General features: G+C 47.0%; 1 protein-coding gene across 1 annotated transcript in view; it reads right to left on the bottom strand.

Annotated features, from left to right (window-relative positions):
* Nucleotides 1-14,068: 14,068 nt before the first annotated feature.
* LOC144166213 (uncharacterized) overlaps nt 14,069-27,619 on the bottom strand; it is a 33,520-nt gene continuing 19,969 nt past the window's right edge. The window contains exons 5-6 of the mRNA XM_077695798.1: nt 15,399-15,573; nt 14,069-14,305 (exon numbers count right to left, since the gene is read on the bottom strand). Coding sequence (XP_077551924.1) covers nt 14,069-14,305; nt 15,399-15,573 — 412 coding nt within the window. The remainder of the gene's footprint in view (nt 14,306-15,398; nt 15,574-27,619) is intronic.

Here is a 27,619-nt window from a genome sequence, read left to right as displayed (position 1 = left end):
GTCGTCGTTGTCCGCGCCAGCTGGGCATGCGCTCTGCGCCGCTCTCACCGCAGTGTTATCTGCGGGTTAGCGCTCGCTCCTAGCAATGCCAGCGGTGCGTCGGCGCGCGCTAGCGCTCGGTTAACGCATGCGCACGCGCTGCTCTCTCTCATTCCCCTCACCATTATGCGGTGGTATAAAACGCGGTACCTGCACCGCTCCGCTTCGTCGTTCCAGCGCCGGGGCTCCGATGTCCAAAGCTGCTTTGAATGGAGACTAACAAGCCTGCTATCGCGATGGTCAGCGCAACCGCAACAAGCACCGGCCAGCCCAATAACAGAACTGCTAGCACAACCGACGATCAGGCTTCAAAGGGACGTGCACGGGATGTGGGAACCCCGTAGTAGGCGGAAATGCATCGTACACGTTCATGGCACGTTTCACGCGACGGGAGAATCAACCCAACGAAAACGCCGAGGGAAACCCACGATGCGTCGCATCTACACAGGGTTCCCGCGAGGGGAGGTGGGAGTAATTTTTCTTTGCCTGCTTCGCAGCAAGATAAGATATAGCGTTGGCGACCAACAATTGATGCGGCATTGAGAAGCTCGAGAACGCCTTTTTGGGACCAGATGCGAACGCAAAATAGGCGAGCATAACGCAGTTCTTTTTCCGCAGTACCCAATAAAAAACTTGTTTTTCTGCCAATATTTTGCCTTTTCCGCTGTGCATTGGAGCGTTTGTTACCAGCACTAGCTCTTATTTCAGTGACCTGGCAATACATTTTTGGCATTTCGCTTAACTCAAAACTCCGCTTATCTCGAAATTTTCAGAGGATTTTGAGACTTCGAGTTAACTAGGTGTTTCTGTATTTTAAGACGACAAGATTTCGGGTACTATCAAACTTTTTTCGCGTGCCTGTAATTTTCGTGAATACCACGATTTGAAACATTCGCAAACATTAGGTGCACGTGACACTTATTTCTGATATAACCAGGCTGCAAATCAGTAGCTGCGCTTGCATTCCTCGTTGTACAGGTTCTTTTTGGTAGCCCACACACTCGGAGTTAATCGCGAGATGTGCGGGGAAAGCAACAAGAGAAAATATTTGTGTTATGTCCAATCATTTTATTCGCGGCTGTTTCAAACCAGGGAGCAAAAATACTTAGGTTCATTTATACTACCATGTCCATAATACCTTGCTTTATCCCATCTCCCCGCACTCTACGAAAGTATTTGGGGTCAAGTTTTTGCTGGTAAAACATTTCACCCAAGCTGTCGCTTTTCTTCTTGTCAGCCTACCAGCCGGCTACGTGGCTGCCACCATCAATGAAATTCGGGAATAACCCGGTAGTTGTGATGCGGAACAAACACTGCTTCTGGCACCGCAGGGAGCTGTTTTTGAACGGGATCTCACTGTCTGAACTTTGCGTAAAAAATCATACGCCCCTCTGTCTGACGACGAAGGTGGTTGAACGCGAGGCTTTCTTGTGAGGGAATTGTTGTCGTCTGATTTTGGACTGTGACGCGCATTTTGGACTTGTGATCGCACCATCTTTGACATCGCCCTTTTGCCATTTGATTTCACGCGAAGAACGCATCGTTTCGGAATTAGACGAAGTGGAGGTGCGGATGATTTTTCTGACTAATTAAATGTGCAATTCTATGCACCCCTCTCCAAATCCAGACTCATTTGACAGTGTTAGAATTGCGCAATGAGAAAAACGTCGGCCTCATAACGCGATAGAACCAGGTAGTGCCTTTTCACTACTTTTCGACGCGACATAGGCCATCAGTGAGAGATAGCTTCCCTTTAATAATGGTTCCAGCGGCGGTAGCGGAACGGCTACGCTCGTTGCTGCGGTTTCATCCTCGATCTCACTCGCGAAGTTGAGGGGCCACAAAGACGCTCTGTAGCTCAATTCGCGAAAACTTCGGGGCGCCAAATTAAAGGTTCTTATATTACTATCGCACCTTCAAATGTTAGCAGATGTACCTCGAGCCAATTCATTCCAGGGCTCTAATTGGCCGACCAATCCTGAGGCACGCTCGCTTTCCGCGGCAGTAGCGCGCGGCACAGGCTGGCCGGCGGCCGCTTTCGCTCCGGCTGCTTGGGCACTTCGATTGCTCGCAGCGCCCTCTGCGAAGCGCCAGGCATGCATCAGCAGCGCGGACACGCCTTCCTACGGAGAAGGCGCGCGGAAGGCAGACTAGCAATTATTTCAAGGGACCATACTGCCACTATGACCATATCACGGCCAACTACACGGGAATCTGGAGTCACGCCTGGTACCCTGCCAAAAGTAACCGTGCTGTAATTCGCGGAGAATTAAAAAAAAAGAAGGCTTTTCGAAATGTTACTGAACTCCAAGTAATTTCCCTCGCCGGCGTGATCGCCAATGAGTCTTATTTACTAGTTAAGCCAAACTTACAGCCTCCAGCAAGGCATTAAGCCGCTTCCTCCCAACCTACGAGTACCTTCGTCATGCGGCAACGTGAGACCCAGGAAAAACACCGCTCATACCAGCGAGCCCTGCCACGTCCAATAAACGCTATGCGACGCTCCCTTCGCTGGGCCATGTACTCTGTCATCGGGGTTTTTCTTCGAGTCCCTTCTCCCCCTTCACCCCCTGCCGTTGTCTGGACAGCGCCTGAAGGAGATGCACGAAAACCTGTCCGAGACCAGCCGAGGACTTGCGCTCTTCAACCATTCGCCGTCAACTGCCGCGTACGGGTTGCCGATACCACGCAGAAGTGCTTGCTTCCCGTATAAAACCCCAGCAGGCCGCGCCAAGGGAAATAAAAGCCGCAGCCTCAGAAGGTGAACCTACTGAATATCGAAAAAACTAGACCCACCAATAGACACAGCAGGGAACTTTTCATCGAGACCCGCACGCACCCACAGCTTTACGCCAAGGTCGGCCGCACGCTGCGACGCGCACCTGACGGGACAAAGCTCACCGAACCTGAAGACCACGTGCGGAATTCGACCGATTCCGCACACCAGTCTGATACCACGCTTGCCGGCCACGAATCTCCAAAAGAAGGACGACCGATGTACAGTCATTCATCCGTGGGCATTATGTTGTGGCATTGATAGCCACCCGAGCCAAATTCTCGGTAATGAGCGGATCATTAGTGGCGAGGAAGACAAAGGTTACAACTAGTTGGAACAGATCGCATGTCTGCACAACTGGAAACCGTTTTTTACGTCAATATAAATCTGCACATCGCGAATCACCATAAATTGCGCTACGTACACTGCTGCAGCTCCAGCCCTGCTGACGCGACGGGTCTACAAATGTAATACAGTCGGCGACCGTTAATTCGGACGCCGAAAATTCGGACACGCTTGTTTATTCGGACGCCTTCGCGGCACGGCCACTTGTCCCATTGAAGTACATGTATATCCACGACCGATATTTCGGTCGCTGCACAGCCCGCCGATCGATTTTTCGGACTCCAGATTCGGTGCTCTCACGGGACCTGTGTCGCCACATGGCCGCAACTGCTTTTGGTTTGCGGGATTTGTGGTTGGCAGTGAGGACAAGGATAGTCACACAGTCCCGAACCCCACAGCTGAGATGCCGTCTGCCGCAGCATTCGACATTTTCGATGACCTACGTGCTAGCGGTGTCGATGTGGGAGCGGCTACGTTTGAAGGTTTCACCAACATAGATAGTGCCGGCCTGCCGTGTGCCGAGTTGGATGATGACGAAATCGTACGCCAGGTCCTCGAACCGGGGCAGGTGGACAGCGACTCCGATGATCGCGTGCCACCAACGCCAGAGGCATCAAATACTGATCTAACGCGAGCCCTAACAGTGCTTTTGTCTGCCTACAGTGACGAACAAACGCTGGCAGAAATAGAGGCGGACTTAGTCGCGCGTAGGCGTTGGTGTGTACAGACGCGCATATATACGTTTTTCCAGCCGTTGGGCCAATGAAGGTTTTTTTTCAGTGAATCCTTTTTTTCGCACTACCGACTATTCGGACTTACCGGTGGATCCCGTCGAGTCCGAAAAAACGGTCCGCAACTGTATTAATAATGGTGGCGCGGTTATATATTATAGTCAAGTTAGCAAAAACTGTAAATGACCACGCCGTGACGCCCCAGCGCGACCCTAGCACAAGAAAACGTGTAAATTAGGAACTTCATAATTCCGCAAAAAAATATTTGGTGGTCCACTTAAAAGATACATCACATTCCACTTCGGAAACACCGATATGCAGGGTGATGAAAGTTAAGTCGACAGTTTTTCTAAAAATAGGCGCTTAGATTTACGCGAAGGCCGACTCTACAGGGAGGTTATGCGCCCTGGGGAACACATAATTAGGAGGTAATTGTTGATGTAGGTGGTTAAATTAACTAACATTTTTTGTAACTCACTCCCCTCTGTAATGCCTCTGGCCCTGAGGGTATAATAATAAATAAATAAAAAATTGATTAAATAACTTTTGTAGTGGCTACAGTAACTAGGCATGTTTGTATTGGAAAGTTAGACGCAATCATGTTTCTACGCAGTTTCATTTGGCAAAATTCTTCGAGCGCAGCCTTAATTCGAGATATTGAACTGCGAATTTTAATTGCCTCTGACATGGTTACGCATGGTAGAAGGCAAGACCGGCGCATAGCTCCTCTCTTCTGTTCTATGTTTTGATAGCGGTTCCGAGTACGGCAGATTGAAATAACGGCAGCAAAGAATTAATGGGCGCCAGTTATCATTTTTCCTATGCCTCCCCCTCCACTCCTTTTTGGAACTAAACACCGTAAACAGCAAGCAAGTCACAGAAGGGAGGAGCTTTGCGCCGGTGCAGATTGTCTTGCATGCGTAATCATGCGAACGGCAATCAAACTTCGCAGTTTGATATCTGGGACAACGGATGCGCTAGAAGAATTCTGCCAAGTGAAAATGCGTAGAAACATGATTGCGTCTAACTTTCCAATACAAACATGCCTGGTTACTGCAGCCCCTGAAAAGTTTATTAATCAATTTTACTTGATTAGGCCTACGAAATCTGTAAATATCTTTTTTTTATTGTGTCCCCCTGGGCGCATACCTTCACTGTAGAGGTGGTATTTGCGTAATTCTAAGCGCTTAATTAAAAAATTCGGAGCCCTTCCACCCTGTGAAGAGGGATGGCCAGCAAAGCTGCGGTGCCGAGCCTCCACGTGAGGTTTGACTGGGTCGTAGTCCAAGGGGTGCCCGAAGCAAAACACTTTTGTTTGTATTTTGCGATTGAGCATTGTTCCTGGTTATTAACTGAAAGCCCAGTCCTGTACAGTCACCGCTCCTCGCGCATGCTCAACACGCCTCTTCACGAGCCACGCGAAACGGCTTTCGAGCGGCTCCGACGCAGCGACAGACTTGCCTGGGCACGTGCCGGTGCCAGTGCGTCTGCCGCGGCTATGACGCAACACAATCCAACACAATCCACTTTATTCCAATCCGTTCTTCACTTACTCCGTTCTCCGTTATCCGTTCTTCTGTCTCCGTTCTCCGTTCTTCACTTACTCGCGTTAGAGATATGTTTCCACAAGCACCTATTTTTCTGTACGGAGATTTTAACTTTCCGGAAATTTCATGGCATTTGCTTACAACTACCCACAGTTCCCCGCACAGCGAATCAAAAGAGTTTATCAAGTTAATTTTGGACTTCAACCTTAATCAAATGATAACGTCCCCTACCAGAGGAGATAATACACTAGACTTACTGCTAACATCCTGCTCTGATAACGTCCAAAGTGTTACTGTTCTTGGAGGCTTGAGCGACCACAATCTTATACATATTTGCATTTCACTGCCACTACGTAAAATATCACCATCAAAAAAGTTCATCTGCGATTACAGGAAAGGAAATTTTGAGGCGTTTAACCGGGAGCTAGAGCATTTCTTTCAAGACTTTAAAAATTTATACATAAACCGCTCTGTCAACGCAAACTGGGAAATTTATAAAAATGTCATGCTAAACTTAAAAAAGAAATACGTACCGAATATTCTTGTCAAGACTGATTCAAACAACCCTTGGTTTAATAAACATTTGAAATCCCTCCTAAACCGTAAGAAACGTCTGTACAAACGAGCAAACGCAACTGGTCATTCTCAGGCCTGGCACAGGTACGAGTTATGTTCTAAACAGTACATTCAGGAGTTAAGTAAAACTAAAGCAAAATTCTTCTCTACAGACCTGCTAAATATTCTTCAAACTAACCGCAACACGTTTTGGCGCATGATTAGCAATAAGCCCGGCTCTAATCTAATAGAACTTACAGACCAAGGCAACGAGCCAATAAATAACGATAAGTGTGCAGATGTCCTAAATGACTATTTTTGTTCCATTTTTTCCCCTAGTAACGCTGCTATTTCTGTCCCCACTTCAACCACTTGCGTGAGCACGATGTCCGCTATCCACGTTAGCTGTGAAGGCATTTTAATCTCATCAAAGAACTTAAGTTGTCATCTTCTGCCGGATGTGATCAAATTAACAGCAAATTATTGAAAAACACTATTGTTCTATCCCGTCAGATACTCTTGTTGATATTTTCGCAATCCTTAGAATCCAGCATCATTCCCGATGACTGGAGGGTTGCGCAGGTTGTGCCGCTTTTTAAATCGGGAAATCGAGCAGGCCCCGCTAACTATCGTTCTATTTCACTCACAAGTGTCGCCTGCAAATTGCTCGAGCATATAATAGCATCTGCCCTCATGAATTACCTGGAAACAATTAACTTCTTCTATCCACATCAACACGGTTTTCGAAAGTCATTTTCCTGCGAAACGCAGTTAACAAAATTTACATATGACATCTTATACTACATGGAAGACAACCTCCAAGTAGACGCAGTGTTTTTGGATTTTTCAAAGGCGTTTGACCGGGTTCCCCATAATCTTCTCTTGCTTAAGCTCTCTTCTCTTGGAATTCCCATTAATATACTACGCTGGATCGAACACTTTCTACAAGGCCGCATGCAATATACTACCGCTAACAACCAGCGCTCAACGCTCGCCAATGTAACTTCTGGAGTCCCGCAAGGCGCAAGCCTATCACCATTGTTGTTCCTCATCTACATAAACGATTTACCGACCAATATTACAACAAAATTACGATTATTCGCTGATGACTGCGTCATCTATAACCCCATCCGCTCTCCCTCTGACAACCACTCCTTGCAACACGATCTCAACACAATTTCTACTTGGTGCGATAAATCCCTCATGCCATTAAACCTAAAAAAAATGCAAAGTCTTGTCATTCTCCCGAAAACACACTACTGTTCAACACCTGTACACAATTAAATCAGTACCAGTAATCCCGGCCACTACGTACAAATACCTTGGTGTTCATCTGACGTCATCGTTGTCATGAGTGTCCCATATCGAATCCATCTGCTCAGACGCTTCACGCACACTTGGCTACCTCCGTCGCAACCTTAAAACCGCATCCGCCGATGTTAAAAAACTTGCATATCTAACGTTCGTTCGACCAAGGCTAGAATATGCATCATCAATTTGGAACCCCTCGCAATCATATCTTTCTAACGATTTGGAATCGATACAAAACCGTGCCACCCGTTTTATAACATCGCAGTACTCCCACACAGTCAGTGTGACGTCACTCAAACAGTCCATCAACCTCCCCACCCTCGCTACAAGCCGCGTTATCGCTCGTTTGTGCATTCTACACATTTTCTATTTCCCGTCACAATCACGACATGCTTTATTGACGCCCCCACCAAGAGCTTCTGCCCGTCTTAACCACAGTCACCCAATCTCTAGAATCAAGTGCCGTACATTATCAATGAATAGTTCTTTCCTTCCTCACGCAATAGCAATTTGGAATTCCCTACCCAATGACATAGCTTCATGCCCTAACCGAAAATTATTTCGCAAAAAACTTCAAACGGCGAACCTTTCAGCCTTCACGCGATACCCCTGCCGAATCGATTGTGAAAATTCTGTTGTCACGTTCTCTTTTTTTTCTCTCTCTCTCTGTCACTCGAGTAATTATGTTTACAATAGTTTCGCTATTCCTAACTGATGTTGCTTTTATTGTAGTCTTGTTTTTGTTGTTGTTATTTTCGGTGTATGTATTCTTATACCTTGGCGCAAGCCCCCCTTATGTAATGCCTTCGGGCCTTTAAGGAGCAAATAAATGAAATGAAAAAATGAAATCAAAATCCAATCCAATCCTATCGAAGCCAAGCCAAGCCAATCGAATCAGATCGAATCGAATCCAATCAAATGCCCCTCGCGCTTGCGCAGAACGGCCCTTCACGGCACACGCGAAACTGCTCAACCTCGGCCAGTGTAGCTTACGCTACAAAACACACAGGAATCGTGGGTATAAATTTATTATAGCGCGGGTATGGTAATCACGGCGCATGCTCTATGAAAGCCCTAGGACCTTTTTTTTATTTTGTATGATTTTCTCCATGCCCCGGGGGTGTGGCGTGCAGTTTAACGATTCCGTGTATTTGAGTGGGCTCCGCAACGCGGCGCTACGCTCGCTAGCGATTCCTGTCTACATCCCTTTAGGACCGGAGACGATCTGCTGGATCCTAGCCATTTACAGCTTTTCTGTAAAAAAAATCCTCTCGACCTAACTTTGATCACGCTATATAGTAAGAGACGGAGCCCGCTAAGCAACGTACCAGAAATAAAAGCACTTACTGCAATGGAAGCTCTAATCTTCCACCGAGCTATTACCGGTACCGGTTTACAGCGACTATGAATAACTGGCCCAATGTTAACACGAACAATTATTAAAAAGCAAACAAGTTGCCAAAATATAACCGATTTTTCAAAATATGTCGCTCAAAGTAATTTCTGAATTCGCCGAACTCGGCCCATTGGATAATCAACCGTTCACTGTAGTGACCACGTTACGACATCGATCCCCAACATCGACTTCGTGGAAGACAACAAAAGAGCTCCTACGTATCCTGAAGGCCAAAACTTAAAGGGCTCCATTCCGCGTGCCCACTGTTTCATTTCCTTAACAGCAGTGCTCCTTCCCCGAGTAGAAATCCCAGCTCTACGCTTGTACCTCTCGGCATTCTCGTTCATTTTTCTCCTGCTTCACCTCCTTCGTCTGCCCCTCAACCTTGGTATTCAGGAGGCTGACGTACAGGACACCTTTCGACTATCAAATTACGACATTTTTAAACCTTATTGGTTATATATAAAACTTCTTATAAAACTTATTGGCCTATTGGTGTATCAGAGAAATGTTAATATGTGTTCAGAAGAACAACCCATCTTCTGTGGTTGAGATCAGGAACTCGGACTTTCTTGAGTGCGTCGCCTGCTGGATATTTTTGGGTAACATTTGTATCAAGTTTATTACAGATTACGTCCTGTTGACAGAGTACAAAACTTTATGCTCCCGAGACAGAGTAAGGGAAGCAGTCAGGTGGGAGTCCTCGTCATTCTTCTTACCTCACACCACGGCCAGCATTCCTTGGGTCCTGGAGCATGTTCGGCCATCTGGATGGCTCAGAGTTTAACGTCCGGGTCTGAAATGAGCACCACGGTTCCCGACTGCTCCGAGGAAGTGATGTATAATGATGAATTCGGCTGTTGACTGTAAGGGACCAGTCCCATAAAAAGCGTTCAAGGTCGGCCCTTGCTGAACATAATTTACACTTATTGTCATAGAGCCGAGGGTAGCAATGACTGTACGGCACCGCGTTTGGAAAAGTGTATGACTGAAGTAGACTCCGCACTCCGGACTTCCACTTTCGCAAGGTTAGGTGAGTTGCAGGATATCTGGGCCTCCTTATTGGGTAATGATCAGTTACCTCTCTAGTAGTCACCAAGCGGTCCTACCCCCTTTATCCCCCCCCCCGCCCATGCTGAGCGATGATTCAGTATTTTCCGGGCAGTCTCGTAAACGTAGACATTCTGCTGCCACGTGAGCGTTTTCAATCCCTGGAAGTGCAGAGAGTGCCGCTGCCCATATAATTCGCAGCCCTTGGAGTTTTGATGGTTTTAGTCCTTTAACAATTAGTTTGGCGTCGGGGAGATCCTTCTCTTTGCGAAGTACTTGATCCAAGATTTAGAACCGTCTAATATGAATTATGCTGTAACGGAAAATAATGCTTGGGCAATGGCTGCCTCATCTCCTACCTCCACAGTATCGGTGGGGATTGTTGCGGAGGCTATGAAAAGTCGAAGGCTTTTGTTAGGTGGACGCCTAGTGCTTCCCTGCTGTCTAGCTGTGAGCACCCGTCTCGATCAATAATTTGGTGCTGAACCCTTTGTTAGACAGCGGGACACATACGTTTCACTTTCTATTTCACGTTCTCCGCACTATTGCTCCTTGAGAAATTTCGCGGGATGATAGCAGAACATTCCAGATGCAATGTCGTAACGTTGCCACTAAAATGAACTACACTTCAAGACAAGTGGAATCCTTTGGTTTCTTATGCCCATGTCTCAATGTTTTGCATTTTTGAGCTATTCCCAACTGGAAAAAAAATTGGTGAGCAAATATTGCCTTTTTTGCTTGACAGTAATACTTACGAACACCAAAAACTAAATTTTGTGATTTTTGGGCGTGGATAGATAAACAAAACAATTTTTACCAAAGCGGCCCGATTAGCTTTGCAATGAAGTGGGAGCTGTTCATACGGCACCGGTGTAACGTTCGTGTTAAGGTAACAAGAAATATTTCGCGGGTTAAGATCACCTTCAGTAGAACAAATCACTGGGATACGGCGACAGTTAGCATGCCTGCGCCCATAAATCAGGCCTTCTAATCGTGGTGTTCATGAGTTCACGCGTACTACATATTGAATATATGCAACGAGCCTCTATATGAGAGTTTATTCGCACATTTTCACCTGAAAAAGTATCTGCACCACGTAGGCCCAGGGTCGAATGGCACTCACCTGAACACAATGACCCAACTGGAGGGTGGGACATATGGGTTTGACTTTTTTCTCAGTAATGAAGCAGTTAGATTTTTTATATGTTTTGTTATTATCAAAAAGTAGTTATGGCTAACATACAACATCTTCAACGCGATAAAATGTCTTGCCTTGTATCCACCGAAGCGTTAAGGCAGAACATAACGTACTGAGTTTTGTTTTTGCCGAAAGCCTATCATGGTGTGGGTATAGATATCTCTCTTGTTCATGAATTTGTTGAGCCTGTTGTGAATGAAGTGCTCCAATAGGCTACCTGCCCACGATGTGGGCCATATAGGCCTTAAATTTTCTAACTGAAGTTTCTTGCTGGTTTAGGAATAGAACAATTATAGCTGATTTTCCTTGCGCCAGTAAGGTTCCTTTTTGAAGCTGTCGTTCATGTACCTGGAGAGCGCTTCCTTTGAGTGGTCATCCAGATTTCTAAGCTTTTTGCTAGTTTTCCATTCGGGCCTGCGGCAGGCTTGGCCCGTTCCAATGTATGGCGTGTTGCACTTATGGCGCGGTGCTATGAGGCTGGTAATTCAAGATTTGGTGCTCCGGTGCAACATGCCAGGGACCTGCTGAAATACTACGCGTTTGTGTCCGTCACAAACTTCCACCCTCAGAATAGGTGAGGGGTTTATCAGCCACAATCCTATACGGAGGAGTGACTACTATCGTGTCCGCAGATATAGCGTAGAGAGCACAATTAATAGATGAAATTTATCACTTCAGAACAACGAGCCCTCTACTTTCATTCATGGTACTTGACCCTCATTCTCCATTGATAACGTTGCACCCTTCTTTCCCGACATAGTGAATTGTGATTTCCGCCAACTCTTGAAGGTGGATGATGAGAACTTTCTTCAGCAGAATAGAGATGGTGTGGAGAATGAGGAGGTGGATAAAGGAACGCTCACTGGCAGTTGCTTTCCCGGGTGTACCGTGGTCTTTGCTGTCCCCAAACCTCATTTGTTCATCTTTGTTAACAGTTTTGGTTGAGTGTGTGGTGTGTGACACCACGAACGCCCAGGAATTGCGTCCAAGCCCACGGCTTGCTGGACTGCCTCCATCGCCTCCCACCACGATTTGGAACCAGGCGACTGAGCAACAGGGCGCCTATTGAGACGTGGAATATTCACATAAAGTCCGTATGTTTTTGACGTGCACAAATTCTGACTTGAATAACAGAACGAAGAGGCTCTAGAGCCGTTTCTGGGAAAATGCTCTTTTTTCGGAAACTGTTAGAGTAAACAAGGAAGTGGCGTTTATTTACAGTGGAGACCACGACACACCAGGGCAACCATGAGTAACAGACAGGAGCGCCCCTTTGCTGTCTGTTTTACTTCCCCTAGTTGTTCCTGGCGCTTAATCTGTTCCCATGAAGCAGCTCAGAATTCATTACCCACCTGCGGGTCTTCTAGAGGACCCCATTTCATCTTAATATACATGTCGTCATCCACTTCAAGCACTGTGAACAAATGCTTAGGTTACCTCAAATATAAACATGAATGAAGCAATATAATTTGAGTTCCAATGAAGTATTGAATGGTATCACATAGGGTGTAGATATGAAAATACATGCAGTAATAATTTCCCCATTTTAGTAAGTTGCTCTCGGCTGTGCAATAATAAGGTAACTCGGCATACAACTTTCACTACCTGGTAGCTTTTCCTCGAAGCATAAACGCGACCCTTGGTACCACGGTAAACATGAAGAAGTTAACGTCTTTCTTAGACCAGGCCATGCGAATGTGCACTCAAGAAAGCTCCGTTCAAAGCTTGTACGCAGATGTTGACACCGAATGTGAACGGCTGTGGGCACTTTAAAAGAGTGCCGAGTGACAATATCGTCGAAGTGGGAAGGGTCGAGGATTCTGCCACTCCCTTTCAATTGCGAACTCCTGTGACGAAAAAAATGCATTTGATGTGTCCTTTATTGGGCCAGTTAATGAAAGCTAACTTTCCGATGTTTTGCTGTTGCCCAGAAAGAACTGTGGCTGATGAAATCTGTACGATTGCAATTGACCAGGTGCCAAGAGCAATGGGCCCGATTATAGACCTGGGCCAAATTGGCCAACCATGAAGTCTGTGAAAACTTCCATGAAGAGGAGAGAAACAATAGAGCCCTAAGAACGTTACACAGTAGGACGTGTCTTCTAATCAGCCTGATGCTATCCGGAACAAATGTGCGATACCAGGTGGGCGACGATGCTACACAGGCATGAAAATTTCACTTCATTGTCCCGGTTGTGCTTGTAAAGAAAGAAACGCCTGCTCCGTGGGCTTTCATGGCACAATGTTTCGCGTTATAAAAATAGGTTTACCCAAGGGAAAAAAATCGGCAACGTCCTGAACCAGCTATAAATGCGAAGTACCTTCTTTTGATTCACTTGAAAGTCACGTGCTCGCCTTCAGAAAGTGACAGGGACCGTTGGTAGACTACCGCAGGACGGAGTGTGGCACCTCAAGGAGCTACCGCTTTGGCCGGGAGGGACGCTAGCAGTTTTGAAGTGCTATTGACGTTGTGCTTCCAGCTGCTTTTACCTCGCGTGTTTGAACGTATTGTCATGTAGCCGAAGGCGACGCAGCTGTCTTGAAAAAAAAAACACCTTATTGGAGCGAACTTGTGCTCCTCTAACAGCTCAACGAATAAACAGGCGGCGAAACACCAGTCAACAAAGTGACGTTCGTAGACTGGCGTCGGCGATTCGAATGCCGTGGCGTCGGCTCCGTGGGAATTCATCTTTGGGTGAGAGTGTTTCTGGAACCGTCGAATTACATCCACAACAAAGAATATTATTATAGGCTGTTCACATCAGATCCAAACGCTCGCCCTATCAAATAAGATAGCACAGTCGACATGGAAAGAAAGAATGGAATACGCGCTTCCTGGCATACACAGATAATACAGAACGGCGCAGCGTGCGGTAAAAGCAAAACATAAATAACCAAACACAATGCATGGTTCGCGGAATTACCTCCCCTTGAAGAGTGCATTGAACCGATGCTAACATAAGCGACAGTTCGAACAAAAAAAAATAAAAGCCCGTCATCGTGCGTAGATAGGTTTAAAGGGAACAACGCGGATGATGTCGGGCCGCATGCGTCGTCGTGATGTTCCTGAATCACCATCGGGGATCACCTTGTAGTTAAGTTGGCCAAGGCGTCGTAGAATCAGGTAGGGCCCGAAACACCATCGTAGAAGCTTGTCACTGAGTGTACGTCGTCGGATGGGAGTCCAAACCCGCACACGATCCCCTGGGCCGTACTAGACGTCTCGGCGTCGGAGGTTACAGCCTCCGGCATCAGCATGCACCAGCTGCTGGTCTGTTGTGCGATGTCGCGCGAGCTGGCGGGCCTCCTCCGCACGCTGAAGGTGCCCTTGGACGTCGGCGTAGAGGTTGCCTTCTTCTACGTGGGGAAGCATGCCGTAAAGCATCGTAGTCGGCGGTCTTCCCTAGACAAGCTCGAACGGTGTCATCTGTGTAGTTTCCTGGATAGCCGTGTTGTACGCAAACGTGACATGCGGAAGGACTTCGTCCCAAGTGTTACGTTCAACGTCGACGTACATAGACAGCATATACGCGATCATCTTATTCAGACGTTCCGTTAGTCCCTTCGTTTGTGGGTGGTAGGCCGTCGTTCTTCGGTGCTCCGTGTTGCTGTAGCGCAAGATTCCTTGCATGAGCGCCACAGTGAAGGCCGTTCCGCCATCCGTGATTAGGACTACAGGGGCTCCATGTCGCAGCACAACTTGTTTCATAAAGCACTTGGTGACTTCTTGCGCAGTCACCATCAGAAGTTCGGCGGTCTCTGCGTAGCGGGTCATGTAGTCTGTCGCTACGACAATCCATTGGTTTGATTGATTGAAGGGTTTAACGCGCCCACGCAACGCAGGCGAGGAGGCGCGCCGTAGTGGAGGGCTCCGGATTAATTTTGACCACCTGGGGATCTTTAACGTGCGCCGAAATCTCGCACACAAGGGCGTTTTTCTTTTCGCCTCCATCAGAAAAGCGGCCGCCGCGGCCGGGAATCGAACCCGCGACCTCGTGCTCAGCAGCGCAACGCCTTAGCCACTGAGCCACCGCGGCGGGTGCTACGACAATCCACTTGATCGCTGATTGTGACGTGGGGAACGGGCCCAGAAGGTCCATTTTAATTTGTTGTATGGGCCTTGATGGGAAGGCGATCGACTGCAGAAGCCTCGTGGGTCTCGTCGGCGACGTTTTTTGTCGCTGGCCGTCACGGCAGCTCCGGGCATAGCGTGTGGCGTCGCATGTAAGCCGGGCCAATAGTATTTTGCCTTGATTTTTCCAATAGTGCGAGGTTTGCCGAGATATCCGGAAGACGGGTTGTCGTGGCACGCTTCCAAAATTTCGTCCCGAAGGACTGCGGGGATGACAAGAAGATAATTCGTTCTCGTTCGGGGGCTGAAATTATTCTTTTCGAGGACGGGGTTTTTCAGGCCGAATGCTGCTAAATTGCGGTTGAAGGCCCTAGGCACGGCGATGTTGCTTCCTTCAAGGTAGTCGATCATGACGCGTAAGTAGGGGTCGGCACGCGGCTGGGCGGCTAGGTCGATCTCCGTCACGAGTTCGAAGAACGCGCTGTCCTCGTCGGAGTTCTGTGGTGGTGGGTCGAAGGGGGCGCAGGTCAGGAAGTCGGCGTCAGGTTGTTTTCTGCCGGATTTATAGACAATTGTAACGTTGACCTCTTGCAGGCGCAAGCTCCACCGCCAAAGACGGCCAGAGAGGTCCTTCATTTTGGCCAGCCCACACAGCGCATGGTGGTCTGTCACAATCTTGAACGGTCTTCTATACACGTATGAGCGAAATTTTGAAACTGCACATATGATAGCGAGGCGCTCCTTCTGAGTGGCTGAATAGTTTTTCTCCTCTTTTGACCGACAACGGCTGGCATAGGCGATTTCGTTTTCGCCCCCGCTTTGCTTCCGGATGAGAACGGAACCCAAGCCTATATCACTGGCATCCGTGTCAATTTCCGTTTCGGCGTTTTCGTCAAAATGAGCGAGCATGGGTGGCCTTTGCAAGCGTTGTTGCAGTTCCCAGAATGCTTCCTCTTGGGCACTTTCGCAGCTGAAAGGCGTGCTATCTTTCGAAAATCGTGTGACTGGCTCTGCAATGCGTGCGAATTCTGCGACGAAGCGCTCGTAGTATGCACACAGTCCGAGAAATCTTCCCACGTCTTTCTTATATATTTTTTTGGAAAGTTCGCTATGGCTGAAGTTTTCGCCGGGTCAGGCACGACTCCCTAGGCGTTGACCACATGGCCCAAAAACTTCAGCTCCTCGTACGCGAAGAGGCACTTCTCAAGCTTCAGCGTTAATCCCGACGTACGGATGGCCTCGAGTACCGACTGCAACCTTGCGAGGTGTTCGTCGAAAGTACGGGAAAATACCACAACGTCGTCGAGGTATACGAGGAAGGTGTGCCACTTCAGGCCAGCTAGCACAGTGTCCATGACTCTTTGGAACGTTGCTGGTGCCGTGCATAGTCCAAACGGCATCCCCTTGAACTCGTAAAGACCGTCCGGGGTAATTTATTTATTTATTGTACCCCTCTGCGGCAAAGGATTTACAGAGGGGGAGTGGGTTACAAAGCAAAAAAAAAACATAATACAGTGCAGTGAGCATCATAACAACAAAAACTATTAGATTGTTCCTGAATGTACAATATTAGCCACATTCTAGCGAAAATTCAAGTTATCATTCATATTAACAATGTCACGGGGAATGTGGTTCCATTCGCCCGATGTACGGGGGACAAAGGAATGACAGAAAGTTTTTTTGTTGCGCGATTGAATACCAACTTTGTGAGAGTGATTAATGCGATGTGAAGTGTACTGGGGTGGTGGAATTAATTTACAGAATTCCGGGTGATGATACAATTTCTGGAACAAGGTTAGACGTAAAAGCTTTCGACGAGAAGACAACGTAGGTAGGCCAAGTGTATTTAATAGGGCTGGTATGCTGCACCTCGGTTATAATTGGAGAGAATGAAGCGAATTGCCTTGTTCTGTACAAGTTGAAGTGAAGTTGTTAGCATTTCGTGATTGGAATCCCATATGGTCGCGGCGTACTGTAATTTTGAACGTACTAGAGTTGTAAAAAGCAGCAGTTTAGGTACGGACGGGGCACAAAAAAGTTTCGCCTTATATATCGCATCAAACGGTTAGCGTTGTTAATAACGTATTCGATGTGAAGGGCCCAGGAGAAGTTTGATGTGATGTGAACGCCAAGGTACTTATCGGAGATAAAAAATTCTAAAGCGGAAATATTAATAAATTACATATTAATAATAATATTTCTTAGTGTTGAGCTCCATTCGCCATTCATGACACCAGTTAGCGATACTAGTAAGATCAGACTGAAGAATTGTGCAATCGTTGTGAGTGTTGATTTCTCGGAAAATGACGCAGTCATCAGCAAAAGATGGATTTAGAACTTAACAGGGAGGAGAGATCGTTATTGTATATTATAAATAAAAGCGTCCCTAGCACTGACCCCTGTGGTACACCAAAGTGTACGTCTCGTAGGGGTGAGTAGTAGCCGTTTGCTGAAACGAATTGGGATCGGTTAGTAAGAAAACATTGAATCCATTTTAGAAGATTAGCATCGATATTTAGTTGGCGTAGTTTGGGAAGCAGCAGCTTATGAGAGACCTTTTCAAAAGCCTTGCTAAAAACCAAAAAATACAATCTACATTAGACGAACGATTAAGAATACGGTGAAGACTGTGCAAAGGTTATCAAGTGGTGAAGGGTATGATTTCCGAAAACCGTGCTGTGCCAACGTAAAAAATGAGTTAGATTCAAGAAATTTAACGAGAATAAAAAAATAACATGTTCGAGCATTGTACAACTTGTGCTGGTGAGTAAAATTGGGTGGTAATTAGAGGATCAGAATTATTTCCCGTTTTGTACAGAGGAACCACCTTCCCGATTATCGACGCGGTGGCTAACGTAAGTGTATATAGTGATTGTTGAAAATTTTTTTAGTAGTAAAGAACAATAATCACTGGTACTTTTTTAGAAACTTTGCAGTAACTAGGCCAAAACTAGGGGATGAATGATTCTGTAAGCCGCCAAATAATTTGAAAATGCCAAGAACATCGACAATCACTTGAGACATGGCAATATGTTTGAAATGTTGCACGGCCGGAAGCTTATCGACAGTAGTGTTGGAAACGTTTTTTACGAAATTCTCGTTTAAGATAAACGCACACATAATAGAAGGCACTGTATTGTTAAAGTCGTCCTCGAGGCGAATATCATCATGAGCGGGTGGATTAATGACGCGCCAAACTTTCTTAATGTTAGTCTTTAGCATAAACGGCAGTACTGTAGAGAAGAAAGCTTTTTTAGCATTTTTTATTCAATGGACGTAAGCTTCAGAAGCGACACGATAAATATTCCAGCGGGGACTAGTGGGGGACTTTTTGGCTAATCGGTAAAAGCGCTTCTTACGGTTAGAGGGGCGCTTCATATACGAGTTGTACCATGGTGCGTGGGAATAAGATATAACTACACGATTCGGAACATATTTACCCATTAGGTGGTGCATTTTACTCAAAAAAAAATCCCATTTACAACGAGCCGACCGGTCATCAAAGTGCAGCAAGAATGAGTAGGTAAAGGCTGACAGTTCGTTCTTAATAGTTTCGAAATGACCGTTCTTGTAGTCACGAATATATTTTCCTCTCTTTCGCTTTTCTTGTGGGGACTGCAATAACGTGAAACGTCAAACACAAATAATCACTCAATCCAGGAGAATAAGTGACAGATGAAGAAAAATCAGGTTGGTTCGTTAAAATAAGGTCTAAAGTACTTGCTGTGTTATTTATGGTTCTAGTCGATTGTGTCATTAATTGGCTTATAGAAAATACAGAGCAGAAACCTAAACAATTAGTTGCTTCAGTCGAAAATGGCGATAAGTGAGGCGGTTGCGTACTCCAACAAATGTTACGAGAGTAAAGTCACCCAGAAGAAAAAGGCACGCGGAAGGATAGCGTGTAGAAATTGCGTTGCTCATTCATAATGTAGCTCATTCATAAACATAACTGAGGAAGAAGGAGGTCGATAGCAAACACCGAACAAGATATTTTGATGGTGACGTGTCATAGAGGACCAAATTTTTTTAAATGACGGTTAATATGTACGCACTTGGATGGAATATGTTTTGATATGGCTAAATGAACGCATCCGCCTCGATGTTCAGTACGGTCACAACGATAAATGGAAAAGTGAGAGGCATTGCAAAAACTTTTCGTGTCGCGCACATGTGTGGAAAGCCAAGTTTCTGTTAGGGCAATAATGTGGGCGGAACATGTGTCAATCGCCGAAGACAACGAGTCAGGTTTGTTAAGTAAACTTTTTACATTGCAAAAAAGAATGAAAATTCTAGGCGAAGAAAACGATGAACAAAGAAAGCCACTCCCCTCGTTTTCCTAGGATAAGGCAGGAGAGGCGGCATCAGTAGTACGGTTGGGGCGCTCGTCTCGAGTTTCAATTTGCTCTACGGTGTCAATGCTAGCGTTGTTGATGTAACATTTCTTTTCTATAAATAATCGTTTGTAGCTGAGTTGGAAAAAGAGGATATAGGCTGACTTTTGGCAAATTCGTTCGGTTTCTTCTGGCAATACGAGTGGTAACAGAGAAATTTTAATTAACAGCGATGTCCTTAAGTTTGAGTGTACTGCGTAGGGAAAGTACCTTTTGTTTTTGTTTGAAATTAGTAAATAATGCAATGACGAGGCGACTGTTCTTCGGTGAAAGGGACCCTGAACGATGTGCACGTTCCATTGCGTCGGATTTAAAAGAATCCTTGACGGAAGATAACACAGTTGATAGTCTTGCTTCTGTCTCACTGAATGAATGCGGTCTTCTCGAATGAGTAGTCTTCTCTCTTCTGGCGTATGAATGCAGTCTTCCCTCGATCTCTCTTGTCCACTTCCATTTGCCAGTAGCCTGTCTTCAAATCCATCGAAGAGAAGTAATTTGCGTGGCAGAGGTGGTCGAAGGCGTCGTCGATTCGTGGTAGGGGGTAAAAGTCCTTTTTGGTGACTTTGTTCAGTCGCCTGTAGTCAACACAAAACCCTAATGTGCCGTCTTTGTTCTTCACCAGTACGACTACCGCAGCCGAGGAGTTTTTGATGTTTCTATATAGTCGTCGCTGAGCATGTCGTCGACTTGAGTCCGGATGGCTTCCCGCTCGTGTGAACAGACGCGGTAGGGTGACTGTAGGGTAGGTAGGGCTCTATCTTGGGTTATTATTCGGTGCTTCGCTAGAGGAGTCTGACGTAGTTTTGAGTTCGACGAAACATACTTCCTGTAGCGAAGCAGCAAAGCAAGTTATTTGTTAGTTTATGCTTGGGGTAACGCCGGATTCACATCGAATAGATTCGGAAGCTTGACGGTGTATTCGGGTGTGGGTTGAAATTCGGCAACCGCAATCACGTCACTCCCTTCTAGCGTTTCTTCGAGGAACGCAATTGCAGCGCCCTTCTCTAAATGCTGGTATTCTACGGTGCAATTAGTGACGAAAACGTGAGATTGGCGTTTCTTAAAGCGCGCAATGCCTATTGCGACAGAGACACCGTGGCCGAGAAGCAACGTTTAGTCACTCTCTACGATACCGTCGACGTCAGGAACAGCATCTTCACAGTAGACACTGATCATCAAGCTTGCGTGGGGTGGCAGCGTGACATGATCGTCGGCGATCCTTACAGCAGCACGGTTTTCGGGGTTAGGTTCCGGCGTAATGCAGTAATCAGAGGAAAATGTTATCGACTTAGCCTGTAGATCAATTATTGCAGCGTTGTCCATCAGAAAGTCCATTCCGAGAATTATGTCACGGGAGCAGTTAGGCAAAATGACGAACGCCGCAGGGTACGTCGTGCCGTATATGGTGACGCGCGATGTGCACGTTCCCCTGAGCGTTACCAGGAGTCCTCCTGCTTTGCGTATGTTCGGAGCGTCCCATCTGCTCATACCTTTCTTCATCTTATACGCAAATGGTCCGCTTATTACTGAGCAGTCGGCTCACGTGTCTAAGACGGCGAATACATCAAAGCCATCGATGGACACCTTGACTTCGGATGCTACCTTTTTCGAGTTCCAGGTGCGTCGGGGCGTCGCATCTCGGCTTGTGCGTGTTGACGGTCGGGCACTGTGCGTCGTCGTCTTCTTCTCAGTGGCAGTCTCGGTCATGTCGGCTACGCGTCACACCCTGTGGCTGTCGTCGTGTTTATGCGTCTAGTCAGAGTTAGGTCGGGTCGTCGGGATGAGGGCGTGTCGTGAATCACGGTCTTCGTTGCGTCCTTGCGTCGTTGGAGGGTTTTCGGTTTTTTCGCCGTAGAGCAACTTGCCCTCCAGACGTTTCTGCTTTTACTTTTCTCCGCGTGGGCTGGGGTAGTTTCAGGGGGGAAGTCTTCGTTGCTTCGGCGGCTTGGTGATTGGTAAAGGTAGGGTGACGGCGAACGGTTAAGTTCGCTGGGACACGGCAGGTTTGAGATAGGTTCTTGTCAATCTCACGTGGTCGATGGCCAGGGAGAGGGCGAGGTCTGTCGATGGAGCGACCACGTATTCCGAGTGTCTTGTACCGGCAACGCGATATATGTGATCGGCCTCTCCACAGTGGTAGCGCAGCGGACGATTATCGGCGGTTCTCTATACGTCCGTCTTCCTCGGCGCCTGGTTTTGGGCTTCAGAGGGTCGGCAGAGCGACAGTGGACGGCGGCACGGCGGGACTTCTTGACGACGAGTTGGAGCCGGGCGGGGTCGACCAACAGCCGTGAAGTAGGGCATAGCTTCTGGTTCGCGCGGTACGTGAGATGGTGTAGAAGTCCCCAAAGCGAGTTGAATTTCTTCTCGGATCACGTTGCTCATAGAGGTGAGTTCGGGTTGTAGCGTTATTGGGAATAGTTTCCGAAGTTCTTCAAGTTCTTCCCTGACGACAGCGCGAATTTTCTCGCATGGTGCATCGGAAAAAATAGCCCCTGCTCCGCTCGCCTCCGAAACAAGCGCATTGACTGGATGGTCGTACTGCTTAGTTCGGATTTAGAGCCACTTCTCCATCGCGACGGCCTAAGACGCGAATTCGGACACGGTCTTGGGGGGAAGCGGTCATGAAGAAGGCAGGCGAATGGCTCTTCCTTCATCCCTCGTATCAGAAACCTTAGTTTCTTTTTTTCCGTGATTTCTTGGTCCGCACGACGAAAACGTCGCTTCATGTCCTCGACGAAGATCATTACCACTTCGTTGAGGTGCTGCGTTCAAGTTTCAAGCAAACGCTCTGCACGTTCGTTTCTGACGACGGTAGTAAAGGTCTAAGGAACTCGCTTTTGGAGTGAGCCCAGTTGGTGAAGAAGCTCTCGTGGTTCTCGAACCAAGTGCGAGCTGAATCTTCCAAGTAAAAGAAAACATGCCTGAATGTTTCTGCGTCGTCCCACCTGTTGAAGATCCGGACGCGCTCCAGTTTCTCCAACCATTCTTCTGGGTCTTCTGCGGGGGCTCCTCGGAGTGATGGCGGTTCCCGTGGCTGCTGCAGGACGATTCGCCATGTTGCTTCTTTCACCATGGTGGTGGTTGCAGCGGTCGTTATTTTGGGTTTGTCTGGCAGGAGACCGAAATCGGGCGGGAAGCCTTGCTGTCGGCGGCTGTCTCTAGTTGTACTGGCTTGGTGGCTTCCAGAGGTTTTTGGTGGCATAAAGTGTGCGTACCTGCATCTCCACCACATGTCACGTAGCCAAATACGACGTAGCTGTCTTGAAGAAAAACAATTATATTAGAGCGAACTTGTGCTCCCCTAAACACTCAAATAATACACAGGCGGCGATACAGCAGTCAACAAAGTGACGTGCATAGACTGGTGTTGGCGATTCCGATGCCGCGGCGTCTGCTCCGCGGGAATTTATCTTTGGGAGCAAGTATTTCTGGAACCGTGGAATTACATCCAGAACAAAGAATATTATTCTAGGCTGCTCAAGTTAGTTCGGAACGCTTGCCTCTTCCGAAGAGATAACACAGGCGACATAGAAAGAAAGAATGGAACACGCGCTTCTTGGCACACACAGGTAAAACAGAACGGCGCAGCCGGGCGGTAAAAGCAAGACATAAATAAATAAACCCAAAGCATTGTTTGCGGCAGTATGGTCGTCGCCGCGCTGAGCCTCAGGTAGCAGCTTGGAAGGTTTAAGCATATACTGGAGATTCCGAACTTCAGGATTTACACAGCGGCTTGAGAAGTCAGGCTTTCAATACGACGGACTCTATTTCTTGAGCCAAGTCACCAAAGCCGCCGAAATCATGCCCGACACGTCGAAAACATCAGCTGTCGGCAAGTTCTTTATTCTCGAGGACTAGAAAGGCGTGAGCTGCTTCGTCGGAAAAGTCGCAGGTATAGCCGAACCAATCTCCCCTTTATGAAAAAAAGCACCCCTCTGATCTAATAAAAAGATGCTGGGAAGGAGCCTAACACGAAACATTTCAAGAGGTCCTCCAGCGACTAAAATGCACAGGTGTGCTTCCCCATTTTTGCGAGGACGCTGAAAGCAAAATTTGTACATAAATATGCGACGTAGATTTCAGTACTGTCCGCGTGCAGAGGGAAATCTTTCGCAAAAATCTAATCTATAACAGCATGAATGATCTGCACATAAAAAAACTACGCACCTTAAGAGACACTGATCTTCACTATATCTGTGCCATTTCTAAATACACCAGTCAAGCTACACAAAATATTCAAGGGGGTTATACAACATCATGCACTGGGCTGGCTTCAAAATCCAAAGGAGCCCTCCCGGCCAAACCGCACTGGAGCCTGAGCAGCAAGCCTTTGAAGATTTTCTTCTGCATAAAACCGGCACGAAACATAGCGGTACTGACTGCCTATCACGCACCCCTGTAGAACTATTAAAAGAAGAATCAGAAGAAGACAGTGCGGTTTTGGTCATAGTTACGGAAAGCAATCTAGCCAACAAGCAGCGTGTAAGCCTCACGTTCGGCATCCCCTTTGACCACACGAAATGACACAACCAGGAACTCAAAGCCAAACCTATGTGCACAAGTGTAAAACATATTGTTCTTGTTAAACATATTGATCCCCAATCGAGAACAATATATCGCCCAGTCAGTTTTGCATATATAGAAAGAAATTTGTGAAGTTGTGTCGCAGCCACCTGCGTATTGCACAACTAATCACAGCGCATACGCTTGGAGGAATTGTCTAGCTGTCCTAATTGAAAGTGGGAGAAATCGTCAACGACGAGACCAGCAATAACAACAACAGTACAGTAACATTCTATTCCTACACGTTCAACGTATCACAATGAACCTTCTACGCCTGTTCAATATGTAAGGACACGAGAACACGTGGATTGTCGTTGCCACAGCCTACAAGACGAGCTGCTAGCATGCCGACGCATTACCAAGGAAACCACAAAAAATTGCCAACTGTTTTGTCCTCCAAGTGATGCTGCGAAATTGAACCCGTGGAACGGCGTCAGCTGGAGGGGTACAGCGAAGGGTTTAAAGTAATAGCATCATATCGGTATCTTTGTTAATAAAGTTTTCTCCTTCGATTTCTCCTTCTCGTTTGTCACGAAAGATTATGGCGTTCGACGGCCAAATGAACAGATGAAAAAAAACGTCTTAACAAGATCACTCTAATGTATTTTACGTATGAGTCGACATTGATTATCTGTCGAAGTTAATCAAGAAACGAGGATGGAAATACTTCGTTTTGAAACTTGGTTGCGCGTACAGCTAAGAAACCACGTAGAAGACTTCATTTTTGCTTGCTCCTTCGGACACCCGACAACGGTGTCCGATAGTGTTTTGCGGCATTTGGAGGACACCACAATGTCGGCGCCGACGCCCAACAATATCGGCAGGGTGCACAGAAGTTAAAACACGTAGCACACGTTCGTACGCTGGACAAGGAGCTGGTTGACGCCGTACGATACAACCACTGCTACAGAAACCTAATTTCACCGCGGTGGTATCGTTCACGTTTAAACCCTAAGCCGTCAATGTGGCCTCTACGACAAGCTTCTGCGAAGATATTTCGGACCATACCGAATTGAAAGACGGTTATTCCCGGTAGACACTAGGGAAGACGTCGACAACCTGCGATTCCTGAAGCTTACCTCCTCCACATCAAAACTACCGTGTTAGGTAAGACACCTGAATTACGAAAACTGCGCCGACTGCACATGCAGAGGAAGGCTGGCAAACAAGGCGCATTCTTTGTCTTCCTTCCCCTGTATGTCCAGTCAGCGCAATTTTACTGAAGACCCGCCTTCACTGGTTTTGTGCGATTTTCGGTGTTCGCGTCCATTCTCCGCACTGTTTGAGGCATAATGCCAAAAATTGTGGCCTGGGAAATATTTTTGTGGATGTATTGCCAGCAGCGTGTTCCGCGCGCGCTGCAAAGCGCTGGAAAGCGTTTTGACTTCACTACTTTTAACATGTGGGTGACGGATAAGCCCACTCATACGTTCTTTTCAACGCAGTATCCCGAGCATCTTGTCATGACGACACTAAAGCTGACTAGCTTGCTACTAGCAAATGTGCAAAGTCGTCAGAAGCCAATGCTTGAGGCTTTGCTTTCTAACAGCATCTCTTATTATATTCAGCCAGACTCTATTATTAAGCTTTTAGTGCACTGACTCAGCCTCGACTGATGTACGAACACACTTTTCTCGAACTCCATCTGAAGTTATTGGCGTCGACATGTGGGCGCCTTTAACTTCGAGTGCTCATTCAAGGATTGTGACGCAGTACACTCAAATTGCCCCCATTGTAGCAAAGATTTCTGCCTCTTCCACCCAGCGGTTCTTTCGTGACTAGCGGAACAAGAAACTCCCAACGCGATTGGGCAAGCGGGGGGCGCTTTTCACTCACGTAGCAGAGGATAGAGCGCCAATCCTGCTCACGGAGCAGGGATGACGCGGAGATAGCTTGTTATTAACCGCGTTCCCCGTGCTCATCCCGGCGGGCTCGTCAGCGGGACCCTGCCATCGGCTTTGCCGTCTGCTTTAGCGACGGTGATTTGGCGCAGCTTCGCGTCCATTGCGCGGTTACTTCGCACGGCTTGATTAACTTGTTCCACAGCTCGTTGTGGGTAACCCAGACCCGACGGAATGAAGTGTTCGCACGGCAAAGATACGTTAAGAATTGGTTTGCAGGACGGTTAATCAAAATGTTGAGACCAAATACAGACATCTGGCTGCTAGAGAAACAACACCTTTTGAGCACTGCTTGTCACGAATAGGACTGCGTTTTTATATTGCTCAATACCAATTCGGTTGTGTTTTAACACGTAATCCAAAGAGAAGAATTGAGCTACTGGTACTGAAAAATAGCGCTTATAAGAGGTCCGTCACCTTTCATGCAATTTTCAAAACTACGAATTTATTTAAGGGAAATCTGTAGAAATGGGAATCACTGAGCTCACAGGCCGGATTATTTTGGTGTCTGCGCTTGTGTTGCGAGGTGGGGTAGCCCCGACCTAGCACATCACGATGGCTAGGTTCCATTGTCTCACCCTTCGGTACACCATCCTTTCTGTACTGTCTTCCGACGCACGGCCGGGATACAGCGTCGGCGTCTGCTGCTCACGCCCACCCGTTGCCCATGCTGCTGCGTTCGGGACACCGCCCCTCGATTCCAAGCTAACGGCTGGTGGAATCTCTGGTTTCACTCTTTATAGAGCCACGTGTGTGAATTAAAGTGACGTCACATGTGGAATTGTTGTGGGCGTCCTTCACAGCTTTGTTTTCCAACCATCCTTACAACGTGGATTTTAGTCAATTTTTTTAAATCTGTTACTCGGCGCCGAATCGGTCACCCTGGGAGCCCACCAATTGCCACTTAGCCTAAATCTTGGTCTGCCCAAATTCATATTTTTGTATTCAAACCACAATGACTTCGACTATACACTGCATTAGCTGATTCAGGAGATTCGGGTAAAGTGTCTAACTGTTGCTCAGGGTAATATTCCGCCCAAGGCCCGTTGAGCCTACCTAAACTTTTTTCAAGTTGCATAGTAAGGCGTCAAGTTTACGTTTTAATGTCATCACATTTATTTTCCAAGTTGAGTTGTAGCTGCAAGTTCCCCATGACTGTCAAGACGCGGATCATTTCGTCCGCAGGCTCTCACATCTCTTACAAAGTGGACAGCGTTTGTAGATCCTAAAACCCGCGGCGAATCCAAAGACAACACCCGCGCTACGAACCGAAAATAATGCACTACTGACGGGTTGAGATTATAGCCCAGTCGGAACGACGCAGGTTTCATAAAGCGAGTGACCCAGGTTTGATTCCGCATAAAGGAAGCGTTTTAGTTCTCTCCGATTGATTGCACATATTACTATTATTCGCCGCTGTAAACCCTTTCCCCTCGGACCTTTGGGTTGCCCCGAGGTCACGTCTCCGGTTTGGCGTCAAGGTTCGATGTTCGATTACTGACACGTCCCTAACAACATTTTGATTTTAAGGTTTCAGGGTTGCTTGGAGTGCCGGATGGATTTGCGTCGGCCGAAGCGACTCTGCTTTGACAATTGAACAGCAGGCACCAATGAATCCCAAAGTCCTGTCTCTTGGCAATGACAAACGTATATAGAAAACGTAGCTGCCATTTCCCATAATATCTGGCCGAATGCTTTGAGATTACTTTAATAATGCACCATGTTTAGTATAAAACAT

This window comes from Haemaphysalis longicornis, unplaced genomic scaffold (genome assembly GCF_048455015.1).
Source record: "Haemaphysalis longicornis isolate Haplotype H1 unplaced genomic scaffold, Haemaphysalis longicornis Haplotype H1 scaffold_16, whole genome shotgun sequence".
Taxonomy (NCBI): domain Eukaryota; kingdom Metazoa; phylum Arthropoda; class Arachnida; order Ixodida; family Ixodidae; genus Haemaphysalis; species Haemaphysalis longicornis.
The sequence above is the reverse complement of the archived record's forward strand: the minus strand, read 5'-3'. Positions and strand labels throughout refer to the sequence as shown.